Source organism: Mus caroli, chromosome 6 (genome assembly GCF_900094665.2).
Source record: "Mus caroli chromosome 6, CAROLI_EIJ_v1.1, whole genome shotgun sequence".
Lineage (NCBI taxonomy): Eukaryota > Metazoa > Chordata > Mammalia > Rodentia > Muridae > Mus > Mus caroli.
In genome coordinates, this window is record NC_034575.1 from 17333319 (window position 1) to 17355406 (window position 22088).

General features: G+C 40.9%; 1 protein-coding gene across 2 annotated transcripts in view; it reads left to right on the forward strand.

The window, feature by feature from the left end:
* Cped1 (cadherin like and PC-esterase domain containing 1) overlaps positions 1-22088 on the forward strand; it is a 256172-nt gene that overhangs the window by 47219 nt on the left and 186865 nt on the right. For both annotated transcript variants that reach the window (XM_029478163.1, XM_021164697.2), the window contains exon 3: positions 17724-17830. In XM_029478163.1, coding sequence (XP_029334023.1) covers positions 17724-17830 — 107 coding nt within the window. The remainder of the gene's footprint in view (positions 1-17723; positions 17831-22088) is intronic.

The window sequence follows — 22088 nt, forward strand, 5'->3', positions numbered from 1 at the left end:
CCTGGCATTCCCCTATATTGGGGCATATAAAGTTTGCAAGTCCAATGGGCCTCTCTTTCCAGTGATGGCCGACTAGGCCATCTTTTGATACATAATGCATTTCCTTCCTTTTGGTTTTTCATTACATGGTTATACCTTATCTCTAAACCTTTCCTTTTGTTAGTATAAAATACAGATTTTCTATAGTATTCATTTGTATTGTATTTTGAATAATTGAGTGGTAATAGGGATTATTGGGTCAGTGCATTCCTATCTTACTTCTCCTTACATACAGTGTTGGTTTCCTAGGTATTTAAAGTCCTCGTTGTTACCACATTTTTTAAAGTCTGATGAGATTAAAGTGACACATATTTTCATTTTTTTGTGAAGATTATTTGCACATCAATTAAACAATGCTATATACTCAGGGCCATTTTTTACACAAAATTTTTGTAGGACTTTTATAATTAATATTTGGTATTTGGATATTCATAGAAAAGCAATCCTGAATGCCAAGCAGAAAAGAATAGACTCTGAAATTCACAAAATGCCAGGAAAAAATTATTTAAAATATGGCCATTTTATATTCATGGCACAGTCAAAAACCAAAATTGGCACTATCACCTAAAGTTCCTGGGGATTCCGAGAAAAGCAGTTTTCATGCATTGCTTATGGAAATTTTTTCTAAAAAGTAATCTGACCAATCAATAAAATTTAAAATACTTATACTTTTGAAGCAAACAAACATATTCTAGGGAAACCAATATGATAGACGTTAAACAATTAAACAGTTGTAAAATTTATGCATGACTATTAAAATTAAGTGTTAATAGAATAGAAAAGTAATTTTAAATAGAGACAATTCATAAAAATAGATTGCTACAGAAATTTTTTCATAATTAATGCTTAGAGGGGAAAAGAGTATATTAGGATCTAAACATCTCTTTAGAGGTAGAAAGCTAATGAGACCATGTGATACTATGAACCAGCAAAATCCTGCTAAAATATGCTGGATAAAGTATGCTCCTTCAATGCGTAGGAACAGTCCACTTGAACAGTACTTGGCATAGTTTTATGTTGGGCTGCATATTCTTCATCTCAAAGATGACAGAATTATTAGCCTCAGGAGACACTTCTGATATACTCTTGGCTTCTGGGAGCATTGCCAGTTTCAGCAGAAAAAAATGTGAAGTGTGTGAGACTTGTCTTAGGTGATAGCCTTGCCCAGCCATTCCCCACTCCCCTCCTTGTTTAACATGTCCAGTTCTGGGCACCAAGAGTCTTGGGAGAATGCCCAGGTTGTACCTATCACGTGGGATCCTCTGTTACTGACTCTTGGAAATGTACCTCCCGACATCATGTTTCAGCTCCTGCAATGTCACCTGTGTATGCAAATTTCTTGTCATCCTCCAGAGACAAGGTTACTGCCCCTAGCTTAAGGACACATTTTAGCTAAGGTCCCTGGTCGTTATTAAATTGAAAACCCCCACTGAATGGCCCTTGAGCTTCTTCCTACTATGAGAAAAAGGTCTTCTGAAGGTATGTGAGGGATAGGGAAGAGTCAGAAATACATACTGTATGTTTCATGATGCCCTTGTGTCTCTCTTCAGAGGCCTCAGTGATAGGCTGAGAGGACACAGGAGCTGTCCTATCTTGTTTACTTAATGTTCATCACTTAGATCTAAAATTTTCCATCTGTCTGTATCTACTTGTATATGCAAAAATCCCCCAAGAACCCTTATCAAATCCTAAGACAGGAGTGTAGCTACACCAAATCGGAACTCATTTAATCCTAACATTTCCCCAAATGCTGCATTTTATTGCTCAGACTTATGCCTCTCTTAACCTTTATGAAATGACCTTGAGCAAGCTTATTAGGTTATTATTACTTGACTTGAAAATAGAAGATAGAACTTTCCCTCATAAACCTCACAGGAACGTTATGATTGGTTAAGTTCAACCTCCAAAGATTGTTAGAAATAAATGTGTCTGGGTAGGAGATGCTAGTTGTCCCATAATTCTTACAGCACTTGGTAATAAGCCATTTGAGGCACACGTGGGCTTGCTGTCATGTTTTGAATTATATTTTCTCAAGTCTTACTTCTCACCTGTACTGAATCAATACAGAATTATTCCTGGAAGGAATTAGGAATCAATGACTGCTCTCTCCCTCTCAGAGTCCTCAGAGTCCCCACTGAATTATTTTACCACGTTGAAGCAGATATGATTAGGTTTTATTTATTACCTTTAAAAGAAGCCATGCAAAATAACTTTAAATCGGGCAGGAAAGAATAATATTTGGTTAAGTGAAATGTCACGATGCTAATTATACACTAAAACCCATTTTGCTCTTTTGTGGAATTTCATATAAGGGGNGTCTGTCAAAAAAAAAAAAAAAGCATGCCAAGTACTGAAGTACTAAAATTCAATTTAAAACAAAGGAAGAAAAAGTCAGGCATGTGTACATTCTACAACTTACACTAGACACTCAAGCTTTATTCAACGCACAGTTATCTAATAAGAGAAGCTTGTAGGTCTTTGCAGTTGCTGTGGGTAAGGAAGAGAGCACTAAAGACAAGTAAGACCTTTCCCATGATGACTGGGCAGAAGCAAGCGTCACTGTTTGTCAGATCTGCATGTAGACACAAAGTATCTGGGACTCTTGTGATTGACAGATTCTTATCTAACTTTTGTGCTAAGGTTTTGTGTTTTCACCAAGCTTTCAGGTGGTAGTCATGTGGGTATGTCACCAGTATATGCCCTGGCTCTCTATATTTAACTATAGCATTGTTTGTAGTGGTCTACAGGGTAGAAACAAAATATTTCAAGAGATCAGAAAACCAAATAAGTGAATTATGAATGCTGAGATCCATGAGAATTCTGTAAGTTAAATACACTTCTGCATCACGGCACCTCCCAACACTCAGGAAGCTATGGCCAAGGACTACAAATTCAGGGCCCCTCTACAGCACAATTGGAGTCAAGGCCAGCCTATTGCACATAGTGAGTTCAATGTCATCCTGGTAAGACTATCATGGAAAGGTCACATAGTGAGACTGTGATGGTTTGTATATCTTTGGACCAGGGAGTGGCACCATCTGAAGGTGTGGCCTTGTTGGAATAGGTGTGACCTGGTTGGAATGGGTGTGTCACTGTGGGTGTGGGTATAAGATCCTCACCTTAGTTGCCTGGAAGTCAATCTTCCACTAGCAGCCTTTGGATGAAGACAGAACTCTTAGCTCCTGCTGCGCCATGCCTGCCTGGATACTGCCATGCTCCCACCTTGATCACTAATTGAGAAAATGCCTTACAGTTGGATCTCATGGAGGCATTTCCTCAACTGAAGCTCCTTTTTCTGTGATAATTCCAGCTGTGTCAAGTTGACACAAAACTAGCCAGTACAGAAACTATCCTTCAAAAATATCAAAAAGAAAGACATGATCTTTTTAAAGATTTACTTATTTAATGTAATGAGTGCTCTATCTGCATGTACATCTGCATGCTAGAAAAGGGCATCAGATCCTTTCATAAATAGTCATGAGCCACCCTGTAGATGCTGGGAACTGAACTGAGGACCTCTGGAAGAGCAGCCAGTGTTCGCAAGTCCTGAGCCATCTCTCCAGCCTCCAGGAAATGATTTCTTGTGCAAACATTGGAGGCAACAGCATGTAGCTGTATGAATTGCATGTGTGAGGTTTGTGAGCCATGGGTGTGGCTGACAAGAGCCTGCATGGAAATGTAGGGGCTGAGTCTAGGCAAAAGAGGTTAGAAGTCAGGGATGGGGCAGATGTACAGGACCTTGGCTGTTCTTGGCAAACAGTCAGCTGTGTTTTGTTCTGGTGGTGATAAGATCTGCCTGCTGGGAGAACATTTCTGGCAGCAGCAGGGAAGTGCTATCAGACAAAGATAAATGATTAGCAGTGGCAAGGCCAGTTTGGGAGACTTTGCTGAGATGGCAAGATCTCAGATTCAAACTTTGGGGTAGGATTTGTAAGGCCCAGAAAAAATTAAGAAATTTATTTTAGAATTGATGCAATTTGATGTGCTGCTTGGTCTTTGTGTGGGTCCCCGACAACTGGAGCAGGGGCTATCCCCAAAGCTGTTTTCTGTATGTGGGCTATGTTCTTCTAGCTGGGCTGCCTTGTCTGGCCTCAGTGGGAAAGACTGTAAAGACTTGAAGTGCTAAGGGGGGAGAGGGGGAAATACACAAGGAGCCCCACCCGCTCAGAAGAGAAGGGGAAGAGGGATTGGGAAAGGATTAGGATTACGGGAGTGGGTGACTGGGAGGGGGACAGTGAGTGGGATGTAAAGTGAGTAAGTAAAAAAAAATTAATTTAATTTAATTTAAAAGAATTGATGCAATTTATGGCACTGAGAGGTGGGAATAAATGGAAGGCAAGCTGAAGATAACCTTGTGCTTCTGGTGTGAGGGGGGGAGCACTGCATATTGGATGACAAAGAAAATGGAAGGAGGAAGGGGATACGTGTTTTGCGTTAATAGGACTCCATGGGCATAGAGTTGTTCAACACAGCGTATGTTCCTGAATGTAAACAGAAGTGTCTTCCGAAGCACGAGGAAGAATAAGCCTGAAGGTACCAATTCCCCTGGGACCTCTGCTTCAATCCTTGCCTCCAGGTCTCTGCCTCGATTTCCCTCAGTGATGGAGAGTAACTTGTAAGCAGAAACAAACCCTTTCCTTCTCAAGTTGGCTCTGGTTCTGGTGTGTCACAGCAATAGAAAGCAAACTGCAAGCAGTTGCAAGGGGGAGGTGCAACAGAGAAGGATACACACATTATCTCATTAACAAGTAATTATCGTCTTATCTTCTTAGCATGGCTTTAGTCTCCTGGGGGCACTCTCCAGGCCAAGTGATTGATTGGCAGGGCAAGCCATATTAACTGTTAGGGGAGGAGAGACTAATAATTAATATTTTAATTGTTGGAGCAGGATATTATGCCTCCACCCAGAAATAGAGTCCATTCTTTTTGTTTTGTTTTGCTTTGCTTGGTTCTGTTTTGTTTCCGAGACAGGGTACCACTGTGTAGCCTTTGCTAATCTGAAGTTAACTGTCAAACTGACTTGGCCCCAACTCATAGAAATTTGCCTGCTCTGCCTCATGAGTGCTGGACTAAAGGCGATTCTGTTCTTTCAACCAGAAAGAAGTCGCTTTCCCATAATGGAAAATTCGCATGGGAGATTTGTCCACAGCACCCTGACACACACCCTCATAGCCTCTAAGACTACTGCCGTATAAGATATGACTAGAATCATTTAGAGGATGAACTGGGATTGGGGAATAAATACAATCTATTTTTACCATGAAATCTAGAGATCCAATTCCAAAGTTGTTCAGAAAAAGAGCTCTGTAGATTGCAGCCTTACACACACAGGGGTTTGAGCAGTGGTTCTCATTCAAGGAAAGAGAAATAGGGACCCTGAACTCCCTCTTTGCCATCCCTGGCCTCTGGACTGGTCACTTTCAAAGGCTTTACCAGTTTCTGCCCAAGAAGAATAGACCTGCTACTTTTGTGGTCCCTCCCCTGGACTACCTGTCCCATATCTGCCTCTCGTCCTTCTTGTTAGTATATGTGGGTTTCTGCCTAACTGAAAACACTGAACAGCTTTCAGCTTATTTCCTCTAGAATTTTTTTTGTTACTTGGATATTTTAAACACCATGACCTTTAATTTAATTTTTTTCAATATAACTTTTAGGTTTTTTTAAAAATTTATTTATTCACTTTACATCCTGGTTCCACACCCCTCAGTCCCTCCTCTTCTCCCAATCTTTGTTCTCCTTCAAGTCCCACCTATACAAACCTTTCCCCTCATTACCCACCACCCCCTAATATCTGGGTTTTAGTCTAATGTGCCTTTTCTGTTCCAAGCTCCCACCCTGCGTACCACATTACATTGTTATTTCCACTGCTCCTTCCTCATTACTTTAAGTCACCACGTGACCCCAAGCTTTTCTTGGCTGTGAGTCTGTCTCAGAATTTCCTCATTTTATTCCCCCTTATCTTGACTGTTTGGAGAACAGGTAAGCTCTTTTGCTTGGGAGCAAAAATAACAGCAAATAGACATTGCTGTTATTTTTCTCAGTGTTAGATGGGCTACAGTGACCGGCATAGCCACAGAGTGAATGCGCCTGCCCATGGTCTCAGGCACTTGCCCAGTCAGCACGGAGTGTGGTTCACGTGACCCTGTTTGAGTCACTGAGATAGTCAGGTTTGCCCACTGTGAAATCTTCATCTATTCTCTCTTTGCATACTGAACTACTGGGAATATATACATTTTTTTTATTAAGGGTGTGGTGGTTTGAATGAGATGTTTCCCATAAATCTTGGACATTTGAATACTTGGTCGCAGTTGGTGGCTGTTTGGGGAAGATTAGACCATTTGTCTCTGCTGGAGGAAATGTATCACTGGAGTAGGCTTTGAGGTTTCCAAAGACATGTGCCATTTTGTTAAAGCTCTTTCTGCTTCCCCTTTGTGATTTAAATGTGAAAAATGGGGTACAGAGCTAAAGAAAGAATTCTCAACTGAGTAATACCGAATGGCTGAGAAGCACCTAAAAATGTTCAACATCCCTAATCATCAGGGAAATGCAAATCAAAACAACCCTGCGATTCCACCTCCCATCAGTCAGAATGGCTAAGATCAAAAACTCAGGTGAGAGCAGATGCTGGCGAGGATGTGGAGAAAGAGGAACACTCCTCCGTTGCTGGTGGGATTGCAAGCTGGTACAACCACTCTGGAAGTCAGTTTGGCGGTTCCTCAGAAAATTGGACATAGTACTACCGGAAGATCCAGCAATATCACTCCTGGGCATATACCCAGAAGATGCTCCAACTTGTAATAAGGACACATGCTCCACTATGTTCATAGCAGCCTTATTTATAATAGCCAGAACCTGGAAAGAACCCAGATGTCCCTCAACAGAGGAATGGATACAGAAAATTTGATACATTTACACAATGGAATACTACTCAGCTATTAAAAACAATAAATTTATGAAATTCTTAGTCAAATGGATGGATCTGGAATGAATCCTAAGTGAGGTAACCCAATCACAAAAGAACAGAAACTGCTTGTGGACGTTGTACATCGTGGTGCGGAGCCTAGTGCGCACCACGATGTACAACGTCCACCTGATAAAGCTGTCCCCTGAGAGGCTCTGCCAGTGCCTGACAAATACAGAAGTGGATGCCCACAGCCATCTATTGGACAGAGCATAGGGTCCCCCAATGAAGGAGCTAGAGAAAGGGTCCACGGAGCTGAAGGGGTTTGCAGCCCCATAGGGGGGACAACAATATGAACCAACCAGCACCCCCAGAGCTCCCAGGGACTAAACCACCAACCAAAGAAAACATATGGTGGGACTCATGGCTCTAGCTGTATATGTAGCAGAGGATGACTTAGTGGGTCATTATGGGAGGAGAGGCCCTTGGTCCTGTGAAGGTTCTATGCCCCAGCATAGGGGAATGCCTGGGCCAGGAAGTGGGAGTGGGTGGGTTGGGGAACAGGGGGAGGGGGGAGGGAATAGAGGATTTTCAGAAGGAAAACTAGGAAAGGGGATAACAGGAGTTAAGAGCACTGACTGCTCTTCCAGAGGTCCTGAGTTCAATTCCAGCAAACACATGGTGGCTCACAACCATCTGTAATGGGATCTGATACCCTGTTCTGGTATGTCTGAAGACAGCTACAATGTACTCATACATAAAATAAATAAACTTAAAAAATAAATGTAAACAAGGAAAATATCTAATAGTAATAAAGATGTGAGGTCTCAGCTGCTACATCAGCTGCCATGTTCTGCCTGTTGAGATGCTGCCTTGATGTTAGGGTGACAGGCTCATTTCCCTTTGGAACTGGAAGCCCCAAATAAACCCTTCCTTCTATGAGTTACTTTGGGCTTGGTGTTTTTTATCATAGCAATGAAAAAGTAACTAAGACAAATAATGCAGTGATGCTCTGCTGCTTTGAGAATGTGGAGATAGCTGTCTGACTTACCTGGAATTCTTCTACATGGGGATTAGTCCCTCTGTCCTCACTAATTAATGGGTACTGGGGACTTATAATCAAATCGTATTTTACTTGTTTTGTTGCCTTGGGCACCAGTGGCTCCAGCCTTACTCTTATTGTTTTATCATTGAATCTTTGTCTTTAGGCTTGTAAAGAACTCGCTGGGACTACAGTACTTGAAGCTCATTCTATGTGCGTCCTTCACTGGCCCTCCAATGAACCATTTCCCCACAAACTTGATCCTTTTTAATCAGAGTATTCTGGCAGGATTACGTATATTCCATTTCTTATAAACAATTCAGATTGTTGCTGTGTTAATGTCTCCTAAGTATTTTTAATCTGGCAAGCATCTTCAATATCTAAAATTTTGGTTAAAAAAAAAAAAGGTTTCTTTCAGGCGGAACATTGTCTGAGAGACACACTCAAATGTACCCCCAATTGTAGCTCAAAGGGAGGTTAATAATTAAAATGTGGTAGAGGGAACCATATCACACCTCCTGAAGCAACCACTTCCTAAGGTGTTTATTTCTTGGGAGTAAACTCACATGCTTTGTGAAGCAAATTTCTACATAGTAGGAGTATTTTATTTTGGAGGATATATATGTACCATTGTTTTCCTGAACTTATGAATGAGTCAGAAGAGTTCCAGGAGATGAGAGCTGTTTACAGAAGCAGTCTCCATGATCTGCCTCACAGGCTCCCACAGGGTGAATATCTGAGAAAGGTTCAGAGAAGCAGGGAGGAAATGCTTTGGAAATTCTGTCTTGAGACACAGGGCTTCCATCACCAGCTTGGAAGGAATGTGGAGTCAGAGCAAACACCTATGGCCAGACTTCCAGGGTGAAGAACCCAACTGAATTACAGTTGGTGATCATATTGTCTAATTTGTTAAAGAAAACAAACTCCTGTTGAATGCTTGCCTTAAAATTAATGTGAAATTCTGAGTCACTAGCCCAGAATCTACAAAGTCTGTGTTAGAGATTATAAGATGAATAGCCCTTCTCGGGAAGGACAGCACTGAGTAAAGTTAATTATGGGAAACATGTTACTGATCTGTAGATCAATCAGGTTGCATGTGTAGAACAAAAATTAGTTTATTCTTCTTCAGAGACTGGAGAGGAGATAATCAATATTGAGATGTGATTAAGTATAGATCCTAATTAATTTATCAACAAGTCTTAAATGGGCCTAAAACTGTAATGTTATCATCAGGATAGTATCAAAAAAAAAGGTAAGGATTTTCTTATTTAGCAAGAATTTTACAACTTAGTTGTACGAGAAGACCAATGCAGAGAGAATCGTAAATTAGCCTTCCCTATGAAGAGATATTATAAATATCTGAAAGATGCCCATCTTGGGCTGGACTAGTTTGGTACAGTGGTGGAACACTTCTCTAAATGTGCAGGATACCCAGTTTGGTCCCTAGCACAGAGTAAAGAAAGAAAAAAACTCAAAAAAAAAATGACCAAAAAGAATGCACAGAGCTTAAATAAATATCTTTAGTACTTCGCCTTATAAGTTTACACTTGGTAAAGTTTGTTTTCCTAAACAAACTTTACCAAGTATTCTAGCTGTATTCTTAGGGAATATTGTCGCCTAATACTGAGAATGAGTGAATGAGGTTTGGCTCTGGTAGCTAGACACTCATGGATAAGTCTGCTTTCTAAACCACAGATTTTAAGTCTCTTCTAGGGGGAGCAAAATACCCATGGGAGGAGACAAAGTGTGGAGAGGAGACTGAAGGAAAGGCCATCCAGAGACTGCCCCACCTCGGGATCCATCCCATATACAGTTACCAAACCCAGACACTATTGTGGATGCCAAGAAGTGCTTACTGACAGGAGCCTGATATAGCTGTCTCCTGAGAGGCTCTGCCAGAGCCTGACAAATACAGAGGTGGATGGTTGCAACCAACCATTGGACTGAGCACAGGGTCCCTAGTGGAGGCGTTAAAGAGAGGACTGAAGGAGCTGAAGGGGTTTGAAGCACAATGATATGAACCAACCAGTACCCCCAGAGCTCCCAGGGACTAAACCACCAAGAAAAGAGTACATATGGTAGGACCCATGGCTCCAGCTGCATATGTAGCAGAGGATGACATTGTTGGACATCAATGGGAGGAGAGACCCTTGGTCCTGTAAAGACTTGATGCCCCAGTGTAGGGGAATGCCAGGACAGGGAAGCGGGAGTGGGTGGGTTAGTAAGCAGGGGGAGAGGGTATGGGATAGGGGATTTTGGAGTGGAAACCAGGAAAGGGGATAACATTTGAAATGTAAATAGATAAACTATCTAATAAAAAGTTAAGTCTCTTCTAAATGTTCATAGAAGAATTTCCTGTATGTAAGACATTTGGAAGTTGGTTAACTCCGTTTTTCCTTTGTTTTGTTCCTCTTATTTAATCCATAGTAGCTATGAACCTAAATATTTATTATATATTTTTCAAAAGACTAGTGTTTTTCTAAGAATTTTTCTGTTTTTTCTAACAGCATTTCAAAAGCTTGGCTTTTTCATTCATATCCTCCTGTCCTCCCTTCCTCCCTCCCTCCATCTCTCCCTTCTTCCTTCCCTGTCTCCTCCCTTCCTTCCCTGCCTGCCTGCCTGCCTTTCCTTCCTACTTTTGTACTGTATATGTAGGGTGTATACATGTAAGCATTTGCAGGTGAGAGTTCAATACTATGTGTCTTCCTCTGGGCTGTGAGATAGGGTCTCTTACTGACCCTAGAACTCACCAAATTGGCTGTCTAAAAAGCCCCAGGGGTCTGCTGGTATCTCCTTCTTCAGCCTTTGTGATTATAGGTTGTGCTACTTTGCCTGGTTTGGGGCTCCAAACTTAGTGCTTACATAGCCAGCCCTCTACTTACTCAGCCACCTCTCTCTCCCTGGGCCTCTCTTTCCCTGGCCTTTTATTTTATTTTATTTTAATTATTTTATTTTATTTTTGCCATGCTTGAGATTGAACCCAGGGAGTACCTTAGCTTTTGACTGAGTTGTATTTTTTTTTCTGTTGCTCACATTCACTAACTCACTCATTTATATACATTTAACAAATACATCACATATTCTCTTTATATTTCAGCCAGTTGATAAGCATGGAGATTATAAAACTGAATAAATAGCTGTAGGCTTTGCTCTCCTGAGCTCAAATTCAAATCAGAGGCAAAAAGTATGGGAGGAATGATGTGTGCCTGAACTTAGGAGGCTGAAGCTAAAGATCGGAGTTCAAAACCCACCAAGGTCACATAGTAAGGTCTTGCCTCAAAAAACCAAATCAGTACAAACCAAACTAAGGTCAACTAACCAACAAATAAACACAAATTGGGAAAAGAGGATAATAAACAACTATATACATAGCAGGAGGTAGTAAATGTTATGATGAAAATAGAGCAGGAAAGATGTAATATTATTTGTTTGGTTGTTTGGGGTTTTTCGGGGTGGGGTGGGGGAATTGCTTCCAGTGTATGGAGTTCTCCTTCCTTGAGAATAAAGAACTTCTGTACAAATGGTACTAGTATGAACAGCACTATCTCACAGTGCTCTGTGCTCTGGATTATATTACTGATCCAGCATACTTTATCAGCAAGGGAAGTTATTTGTGAACCAGGAAACAATTGTTTGCTTTTTATGGCAACCTGCCCGAGGAAGATGGAAATGTTTTGAAGACAGCCTCACTCCTTACGGTAGATGCTTGATTTTAAAAGAAAAAAAAAATGTGTTGAAGGAACTAAAGTATACATAGTGTCTATTTAAGTGTGAATTAATAAGTGTGGGTCTTCGTAACTTCTCAAATTGTATGTGCCACATCCCTCCCAGCAAACCCTGTGGTGGTGTGCTCCAGATCATTTTGTTCAGCCGTGTGCTGGCTGGGAGGAGCTGGCTGAGGAGTGTGTTTTTGTAATTTTGGGCTGGAGAGTGGGACGTGCACATCCTGTTTTGGTTTGGTTCGGTTTGGTTCTAGAACTTTACCCTATGACCTCCCTTGGCTGGTGTCACTCATAAGGCTCTGGTTTCCTTGTCATAGGGAAAGAAGCAATATCAGTCACCTAAAAAGCAGTCCAAGGGACTTTTTGGAAGTTTAACTTTGAAACTAGGTGGAAGCCAGGTTAGTGTTTGTAGCTTCTGAGTACCTGTGTGATTGGAGATTAGTTCATTTCACATAGGAAGACTGAACAAAGTTCAATGCCAGAAGCATTGCCAATACTGGATCTAGTGCTGGGTGAGGGTTGAGGGGTTTCTGAGTCTACCCACTATAGTCACTCTTTCCTCCAAGTTCCCAGAGGAGAAGATACTTTCTAAGAACAAACTAAAAAAGACCAAAGCTATATATAAGGGGTGTGTCTGTCTGTCTTTCTGTCTGTCTGTCTCTACTCCTAAAGTATGTGCAACATACTTCTAAAGTATGTTTCTAGTCTGCAGCTGTCACAAGTAAATGAAGGGGAATGTGGCCTCAAAAGTTACATTTCTCTGTCGCTTCCTTATGATTTAAGAGGCCAGTGGTGACAAGATCATGGCTGTTAGACCTAAGAATCTAGCACTCAAGTCCAGTAATTACATGGAAGCTGTTGGGCAAATTACCTAGTGCTTCCGTGCTTCTCAGAACATCCATATCCAGTAGATTCCATCTCTAAAGTAAAAAAAATAATAATTGAAATCAATATTTGGAGCACATTAAGGAGCATGATGAGCACTCAAAAATTCTTACCTGTTGGGGCTGGAGAGGTGGTTCAGCAGTTAAGATGCTTGCTACTCTGGTAGAGAAGTAGAGTTTGGTCCCCAGGACCCATATTAGGCAGTGTAGAAAGAACTGTAACTTTTGCTCCCAGGAATCCCATGCTCATTCCTTCTTCTGGCCTTTGAGGCATGCATATGTGCATGTGTGTGTGTGTGTGTACACTGCACATACATGAACACAAATAATAATAATAGTAATGATAATAAAAGAAATCTTAGAAGAATTTTTAGATGTTTCTCTCCTTATTCGTTGCTACTTATCTCAGGTACTTTCCTGTTGCTGTGATAGAACACCATGCCCAAGAGAACTTATGAGAGAAAGCATTTTACCTGGGCTTACTGTTCCAGAAGGTTAGAGTCTATGATGCTAGAGCAAAAGCATGGTGGCAGGAGCAACTGAGAACTCACATCTTAAGCACACCCAGGAGACAGAGAGAACACACTGGGAATGGCACAAGTCTTGTGATGCCACAAAGTCGCTCACAGTCAAACACCTTCATCACAAGGCCACACCCCTTATTCCTTCCCAGTTACACCAACTGGGAACTATGTATTTAAACGTAGGACCCTGTGGGAGCCATTCTCATTGAAACTATCCTATATAGAGTCATTGTAGATTTGGACCCTAAATTCCAATTCAGTATTCTATACCATATAGAATCTACTTTTTCTTTAGGCTAGCAACTCAAGGAATCACCAAGTTCACCAAGAACTCTCTTGCCTGCTTTTTATTTTAACTCAAACCTACACTTTACTTCTCAGCTCTGTTAGCTCTACATATGGAAGAAACAAATCAAGAAAGATAATTGAAAGGCTATAATGATTGTTCACTAAGGAAAGTCTACATTAAGCCTGTTAACACTGAGGCAACAGCCCTGGGAAGTTATATGTGCAGATTCAAAAGTGAGGCTGTGAGTAGTGATGGGTCAGTCGAAAGAGGAGTGGCTTGTGAGAGAGTTTGGCACCCCACCCCAAGAAAAGACAGCCATAAATCTCTTAGTGTGTCTAGGCTCTGAGAGGAAGGAAGACCATGAAAGGTCATACTTCAGTCTTTAACAACTTTAACCCTGCTAATAAAATGTAGCTGGTGTTACACTAAGCCTTCTCATCCTATGGCAGATTTGCTAAATCTAGACATCAAAGAGATTTTCAGATATCTCTCTACCATTAACTGACCAAATATCAATATCCCTGCATCCTTCCAACAAAACCAACTTAGCTAATGAGCACATCTAATTCAGTACAAGCTAAAACAGAAACATCTCTTTGTCAGATGATGGATGAATAGAATGGGGACATATGAGTATTTTACAGCAGGTCTAAAACTAATGCTTCTAGGTACAGATGAAGCAAACTTAGGGCCAAGTAGAGAACTCCTGGAGACCTCCCCGAAATCTTTAATGCCTTGTAAGATATAGTCCAAGTGATACTAGAATTTCCATAAATGGCTGAAATCTGTTTTATAAAGTGTGATTTTGCTAACACTTGCATATGGCAAATACCTACCAACTATCCTGGCCACACATAATCTGTTTGAGGACTGCACTTGTCCCCATGTCTCTTGCTTATGAGTTCTGCTGTGGGTACGGAGCATGTGTCTGTTAGTGGCTTATATTGTCTTCTACTAAATGGTGGACCCTAAGGCCCCCCAAAATTTTGCAATAGTTTGAAATTTTACTAAGGTAGAAATTTGTACCTGGAATGCCCCAAGGCTAATTTGGAGATACGATGTATTTAGGGAATATCCTTTGCTTTGAAGTCAAAGTTTCTCTTTTTCAACATGGCACTGGAGTGTGTTTGGCCAAATTTGAATATGTATTATGTCTCCTGAGATAAGTAAAGCTTGTCTCCGAAAAGTGGGGGATGGTAGCAGGAGTTAGTGGAGGGAATTGACTTCTGAAGCCAGAGAAAGAAATGTAGACAAAGTGAAAATATTACTAAATATTTAACGTATAGAGGTTTGGGAGGTTGGCATAGAATTCAGTGAAGGAAAGACAAACTTTGAACGGAAACAATCAGCACTGTGTGGACCATGTAAGCAATAATTACAGAAGAAGTATATGAAGACATCTCTTGAAATTCCCATTATACTTTACTTCATTTAAGAGAACATTGAAGGGCTATGAGCCTTTTTTTGAATTATTCATTTTTAAGTTAAAATATTAATTGAATATTTTTGAGGGATGAGAGGTCACCTTACGAATGCCAAGAGACTCTGTAATATTTTATATTATCCTAAATTCCTTTTAATGTTTTAGACCCCTCCAATAGATTGCTGAGGGCACTTGCTGCCTGCTCTTTTCCTTTCCACTTTTAAAAATGTATTTTGAGCAGAGTACTGCTCATCGAAAATTCTTAATGAATTGCTTTGAATTATTTAAATGTGTCTCTCAATTTTAAACGTTTATCACTGATATGTGTGTTTCTTTCTACCAACCCTAGAAATTGTGTGCCTGCAAAGTCAGAAGACACATGCCTTGGAGGAATTCAAAATGCATTCTGGTTTTAAGAGCCCAACAATGCAGTCCTTAATTTGAAATCTCCATCTCTTTGCATTTCCTTATCTTCTTAAAATATTTAGTTGGGGATCTTATGACAGGAAGTTTTTTTTTCCCCTCTAGGGTTTCACTATTTCCTGAACCAGACATGGTATGAAATAAAAAATGCATTGTATTTCTCTTTGAATTCAAATCAAAAGATGTTGGCTGACAAAGCCTGCTGAATGTTCAAAATAGAGGATTAGAGGCATTGCGCTGTATCTGGTTTTAGCTCCAGGAATTGGTCTGAAAGTGTCTTCAAAGTGAGGGTATATATGGCAGCCTCCATCTCCCAAGCCTGAGGGTTGGCGGCTGGTCGTTGCCTGGATGAGATTCCCTATCCCAGCTCTTCTGCTGACTTCCCCCCTGCCCCTCTGAACTGCTGCGCTGTCTTTCAGTATCTTCAAGAACAAGCCAACAACACAGTTGTGAGATGAGAGCTTGAGTTTAGTTGTTTAGATCACTTTTTGTTTGCCAGAAAGTTTCCCCTTCTGGCAGTAAGGCAGCACAAAACATAGTCCAGACTGCATGGGGTTTGTCAGATGAAAAAGTACTGTGTTGGCAAAGAATGAGATTTCACGGCTAATTATAGATTCTTCTCCCTTATTAGCTCTTTCAATTGTTCAGCCTTACTTTGGAAGAGTTACACTTCTACATGAGAAATTCTTCTGGGAAAAAAAAAAATGAGAGGCTGGAGAGATGGCTCAGTGGTCAAGAGTACTGACTGCTCTTCCAGAGGTCCTGAGTTCAAATCCCAGCAACCGCATGGTGGCTCACAACCATCTGTAATGGGATCTGATGCCCTTTTCTGGTGTGTCTGAAGACAGCTACAGTGTATTTATAATAAATAAATAAATAAATAAATAAATAAATAAATAAATCTTAAAAAAAAAGAGAATCGAGGGCTTTGGACAAGCTGGTTGCCTCCTCAGCTTTTTAGAAGTCATTCTGGATGGTGCAGGAGATGAGTGGTGGGGTGTGGTATGAAAAGTTACTGAAAGAATGTTAGCCTCACCACTCATAAGGGAAACAATATGCATAGAAGATATATTTTTTAATTTTTTATTGGTTATTTTATCTATTTACATTTCAAATGTTCTCCCCCTTCCTGGTTTCTCCTCTGAAAGCCTCCTACCCCACTCCCCCTGCTTCTATGAGGGTGCGTCCTCACCCACCCACCCACTCCCACCTCCCCACCCTCAAACTCCCTTCACAGGAACAAGAGCCTCTCCTCCCATTGATACCAGATAAGGCCATCCTCTGCTACATATACAGCTGGATCCATGGGTCCCTCCAAGTATATTCTTTAAGTTAATTTTTCAAACCAAATGTTGGGGAAATGTGTCAAGCTACACTAGTTTGTTGGTTGATCCCCACTCCATCTCGACTATTCTCAATGCACTTGTTTGGTTATTATCTATATCACTAGCAATTGAAATACATTTCTTCTGTCTGTTTGTCTCCAAGGGGTGATGCATTTACTGTTCCACCAGGGATTATGTATTTACCAAATATTTTTAAAGCACCGATTACATGTAAGGCATGCTGACTTAAAAAAAATGAAAGAAAAGAATAATTGCCTAGGATGAAGAGATGGCTGACTAGTAAAAACTCTTACCATGCAAGTAAGAGTGCCTAAGTTCTCGTGATGTTAGCACCCACACTTAAAAAAAATGAGTGGGAGGTGGCCACTCATGCCTACAAAGCAGTGTTGTGTCAGCAGTGTTGTATCATAAGAGATAGAAGGACCACCTAGGTTTTCAGGCTGTGAGCATAGCTCCAGATTCAGTTCGAGGTTCTGTGTTGAAGGGATAATTGAGTGGAATGGATCAGGAAAGTTACACACACAGTCATGCTCAAGCACGTACGCCGTACAAACATACACCACACTCACAAAAACATACACACAGAGGGATCAATAATAATAGCTTCTTACATGCTCATAAATGATAACCTGCAAGCCTGCCAGCACTCACTCTTATAAGTTGACAAGTTATCGTGACAGAGTAGAAGACTTATTGGCAAAGATTTTGTCCTTGGTCAAAGCTGAAATATAAGTTGCTTCAGTTCATGCTGTGTCCTGAATTTTGACCCTCACTCCAGTATCTGTAAGGAGATCCCAGATTAATTTTTCATAAAACCTTTCAAATTTTTATTAATTTTTCTTTCTGCTGGCATATTCTTTTTTTATAAGAAGTCTTACAATTTTTTTAAAAGACTAAGGTAATTTATACATAGTCTAATTTTGATTTTTCAACATAATTTTATAGATATTCAATATCTGAACTTTTCTTAGATTAAAATGCTAAATATAAAATATTAAGCTTTTGAGCAGAGTTGAATTTTAGTTATTCTGAGTATAAGCCTTTTGCTACGAACAATGTTACTTGTGTGTTAGGGTTTAAATCATCATACTCTTTACTGGAAGGAGCTAAATGTTGTTTAATGTTTTTAGGTGGTTTGAACTCCTGGGATCTGTTCATTTGCCTGCCTTCTAGGGAAGCTGATGAGAAACCCTGCATACCCAGGGAGCACATGTGTCGACTAAGCCTACATCAAAGGGTAAATACTGCCAAAGCATGAACACATTTTACCAGTCCTATGGATTAAATCTGAAAGGTTTTGGTCCATGTATTGTTGCTTTTAATTTTTGAGGAATTGGAACCACTGTATCTTTGGGGAAAGTTCCAAAGAACGTTAGTTAGCTTTCTGGCACTATAACAAAATACCTGAGATAAACCGGCATATAAAGAAGAAAGATTTACCTTTGACCCACAGTTTCAGAGTTTCAGGCCATGGTCATTTGGCCTTGCTGACTTTGTCCATGTGTTGAGGCTGTACAACATGAATGGAGTCTGGGGTAAAGGAAATTGCTCACCTTGTGGTATCCAGGAAGCAATGAGACAGAGGAAGGAAGTGGCCAAAGCCACAATGTGCCTTTCAACAGCTTGTCCCCAATGGTCTAACTTCCTTTAGTGAAACCACACTTTCCAAAGATTTTAGCAGGTCCAACAGCAAACAAGGGCTAGTTAGCCTCTGGAGACGCTGAAAATAGAACAGGTAATGCCATGTCTTGTTCTTCAATATCTAATGCAAAACAGATTTTGGGTTGGTTTGTTTTAATATAATTCCCCCAGCTTGATCTATTACAAATACCATTTTATTTTATTTTATATTTTATTTTATTTTATTTTATTTTACTTTTTTAAACTCAGTAGGGCATAAACTATCTGGAATTGTGCAGCTTATTAGATGCTGATTATCCTCAATTCACTGAATCAGAGAAGATAAATATTTTCTGGACCATTATTCTGGCTATTTCAATCTTAGCACATATCAAAGTTAGCTTCAATTGCCACCACACTGACCCAGCCTAGAGTCATCGAAGAGGAAAGAAAACCTTGACTTAAGATCAGCCTGGGTCAGCCTGGCCTCTATGCACATCCACAGAGGACCATTCTGAATATTAGTTTATCCAGGCGGCCCCAGCCTATTGTTGGATGTAGGATCCCTAGGCAGGTGGTCATGAGTTATATTAGCAAGCTAGTCAAGCATGAGCCCATGTACTAACCCGAGAGTAACCCGAGAGCAGGCAGCAGTATGTTTTCTGCTTCAAGCTCCCGCCCTGCTTGAGTTCCCACGATGACTTCCTTCAATGATGGACTGTGACATGAAAGCATAAGCTGAAGTAAACACTTTCCTGCCAAGGTTGCTTTGGGTCGGAGACATTTTCTCATAGCAACAGAATGGAAACTAGAACATCATAATATATATATTTCTTAATCTACCCTGTGTGAGCTTTCATAAGTGAAGATGAAATGAAGGCCTGTCTAATGTGCTAGCCATTACACTAGACAAGTTACATAGTACTGATAGTTACAAGTCTGTGAGGAAAGTCCCCAAACCACACTGTTTCATAACTCCTAACTGAAGTCATAGCAGCCTATGCTGCTGACCCAGTGGCAAGAATGACACTGTGGGTGTTTGAATGAGAGCAGCCCACATGGGCTCATATATTTGAATACTTGGCTTCCTGTTTGTGACACTGGGATAAGAAGGATGAGAGGTGTGGTGATGTTGGGGGAGGTATGTCACTGGCAACAGGCTTTTAGGTTTCAAAGCCCATGCTAGACCTAGTCTCACTCTCTTTACCATCTTCACTGGGGGTCTCTATGTAAGCTCTCAGTTACTGCTCCAGCACCATGCCTCCCTGCCTGCTGCCATGTTCTCTGCCATGATGGTCATGGACTTGTCCTCTGAAACTATAGCCCTCAATAAACTATTTATTTTATAAGATCCTTGATTATGGTGTTTTGTCACAGCAATTAAAAAGTAACTAAAGGAGACACAAAATAGATGATATATTTTATGGTTTTAAGGATCAGGAAGTACACAGCACACCTTGGTCCTGTCGGCCTTGCCGCTGTCTGGCATAGGTGTTACCTGTTGCCTCTTTCTCTTTCCTTGCAGAATTGCTGCCTTTCCTTTTGCTTTGTAAGTATTTGGGATGAGATACTTTGAGACTGAAAATATTTTGCTTTTCTGCAAACTTTGGGACACCAATTTTAATATCTAAACAGGGACTTTACCAGTTATCAGTATTATCAATTTTAATGGTCATTTTCTATTTCTTCATTACTTTTATAATTATTATGTTGTGAATCTTCTATAAGGAAGATCTATTTCTGTCAGTGTGCCATGTCTGACTTCCTTTTATTTAAAAAAGTAAAATCTCATGTGGGAAAATTTTTGCCTGCCTGATTATTTTTACAATAAATTTAGACTCACACCATTTATCAGGATGGAGGCCTCCACCTCCCAAATGTTTTCCTTGACAAATGTGTCATCTTATTTTTGACTTTGTCAACTCACTCAGTCATCTGTCTGTGCATTAATTAACACATCTGCACCTTTGTCATGTCTACAGTTACTTGATGAACATCTGTCCTGAGCCCTGTTTACATACTGAGTTAATATAAATGAACCAAACAGATGTAAATCCTTGCTCTTGCGGGGATTAGACTCTCAGCAGGAGACAGGGACAGGAAAGACTCTGGTAAAGATACACAGTAGACGCCGAAAGGAGCCAGGGGAAAAAAATAAAGTAAAAAGAGAAAAAAAAATAGCAGGTGAACTTGAGATGAGTAGGGAAGGCTCCATCCAGAGAGTGACATTTGCTCAGCTATGGTAATACATGGCTTTGTTCCCAGCACATAGGGGGAAGAACAGGCAGGTCTATACAGAGGAACCCTGCCAAACAAGCCCCACACTCCCAAACAAGTGACATTTGAGTCCAGCCTGGAAGACCTTGAGGTCCTGGTGCCAGTGTCTCAGGTAAAAATTACAGGCACAAAGGAAAGGTGAAAGCAGCATCCTGTAAAAGGAAGTTGTCTGGTTTTTATTTGTCTGTCTTGTCTTGTTTGTGTTTTATTTTGTTTTCAAGGTTTTTTTTTGTTGTTGTTGTTGTTGTTTTTTGTTTTAATGTGTGTGGGTGTCTCAGTTGTTTATCTGTTGTTATGAAGAGATACCACGGCTAAGGAAACTTCGGGAAGAATGCATTTAGCTGGGGCCTAGCTTACAGTTCCAGTGGGTGAGTCCATCCATGATCATCTTGTCAGAGAGCAAGGCAGCAGGAGGCAGGCATGGTACAGGAGCACTAGCTGAGAGCTCACCTCTGTTCTAAGTTAGAAGCTAGGAGAGTGAGACTAGGCCTGGAGTGGGCTTTTGAAACATCAAAGTCAACCCCCAAGTGAGACGCCTCCTTCAACATGGCCACACTTCCTAATAATTCCCCAAACAGTCCATTGACTAAGGACCAAGCGTTCAAATATATGAGCGTATAGATGCCATTCTCGTTCTGCCTGAATGCATGTCTGCACACCACGTGCAAGAAGAGGGAGTCTGATCCCTTAGGATTGGAGTTACACAACCACCATGCAGGTGCCGGGAATTGAACCTGGGTCCTCTGGAAGAGAGGCTAGTTCGTTTAAATGCTGAGTCGTCTCTCCATGCTGTCTTGTATGTTTTAAGAACACAAGGATCCCATATAACTGGGGGGTGGGGGGAGGTTAGTGTGGAAGGAGCAGAAGGTAGAAATGTTCTTGGAGTGGGGGGTCTTATATGTGACATAGAGATCTTTTTAATGACCACAGATTTTGTCCTTTGTGAAGTGGTGGGTTGATGGAGGATTTTGAGTAGAGGGGCGACAGGAATCCCGTTGCAGTTTTACCGGCGTTACCCTGGCAGCTATATTGAAGTAAACACTTCAGAAGCAATGAGTGGAGGAAGCCAGTTCCTGAGATGATTCACCCAGATGAGGGTGAGTTGGCCTAGCTGGGGTGGCTATACAAATGAGAGATAGCAGCAGCTAATGCTTGCGAGGTTTTAGGGTGCATCAGTCTCGTCCTGAGCATTCCACCTTGCACTGATTCTTTCTTTACAGCAGAAGAGACAGTAGCACACAGTGGCTAAGACAGTTCCCTAAGACCTCTTAGTAATGAAAGAACTAATAAGGAGCCACACTTGGGGAGTCTGACTTCCAATGCCTGCTTTCTCAGAAAGCCTTTCAAAGCAAGTATTCAGGCACTGTTCTAACAGCCTAGCCCAATGTGAATTCTTAAAAAAAAAAAAAAAACAAGAATTGTCAATGACACATGTAGATAACTTCACTTGGTAAGAATGAATAATCTGAAGCCTTATGATCTGTGACTTATGTATACCACATATTCGGGACTGAATTCCTTTCACGTGTGTTGGGGTTGTCACGGAATTGTCAATCACTCTGGCGTGAAGGAGGGCACCTGGTAAGATTAGGATTATG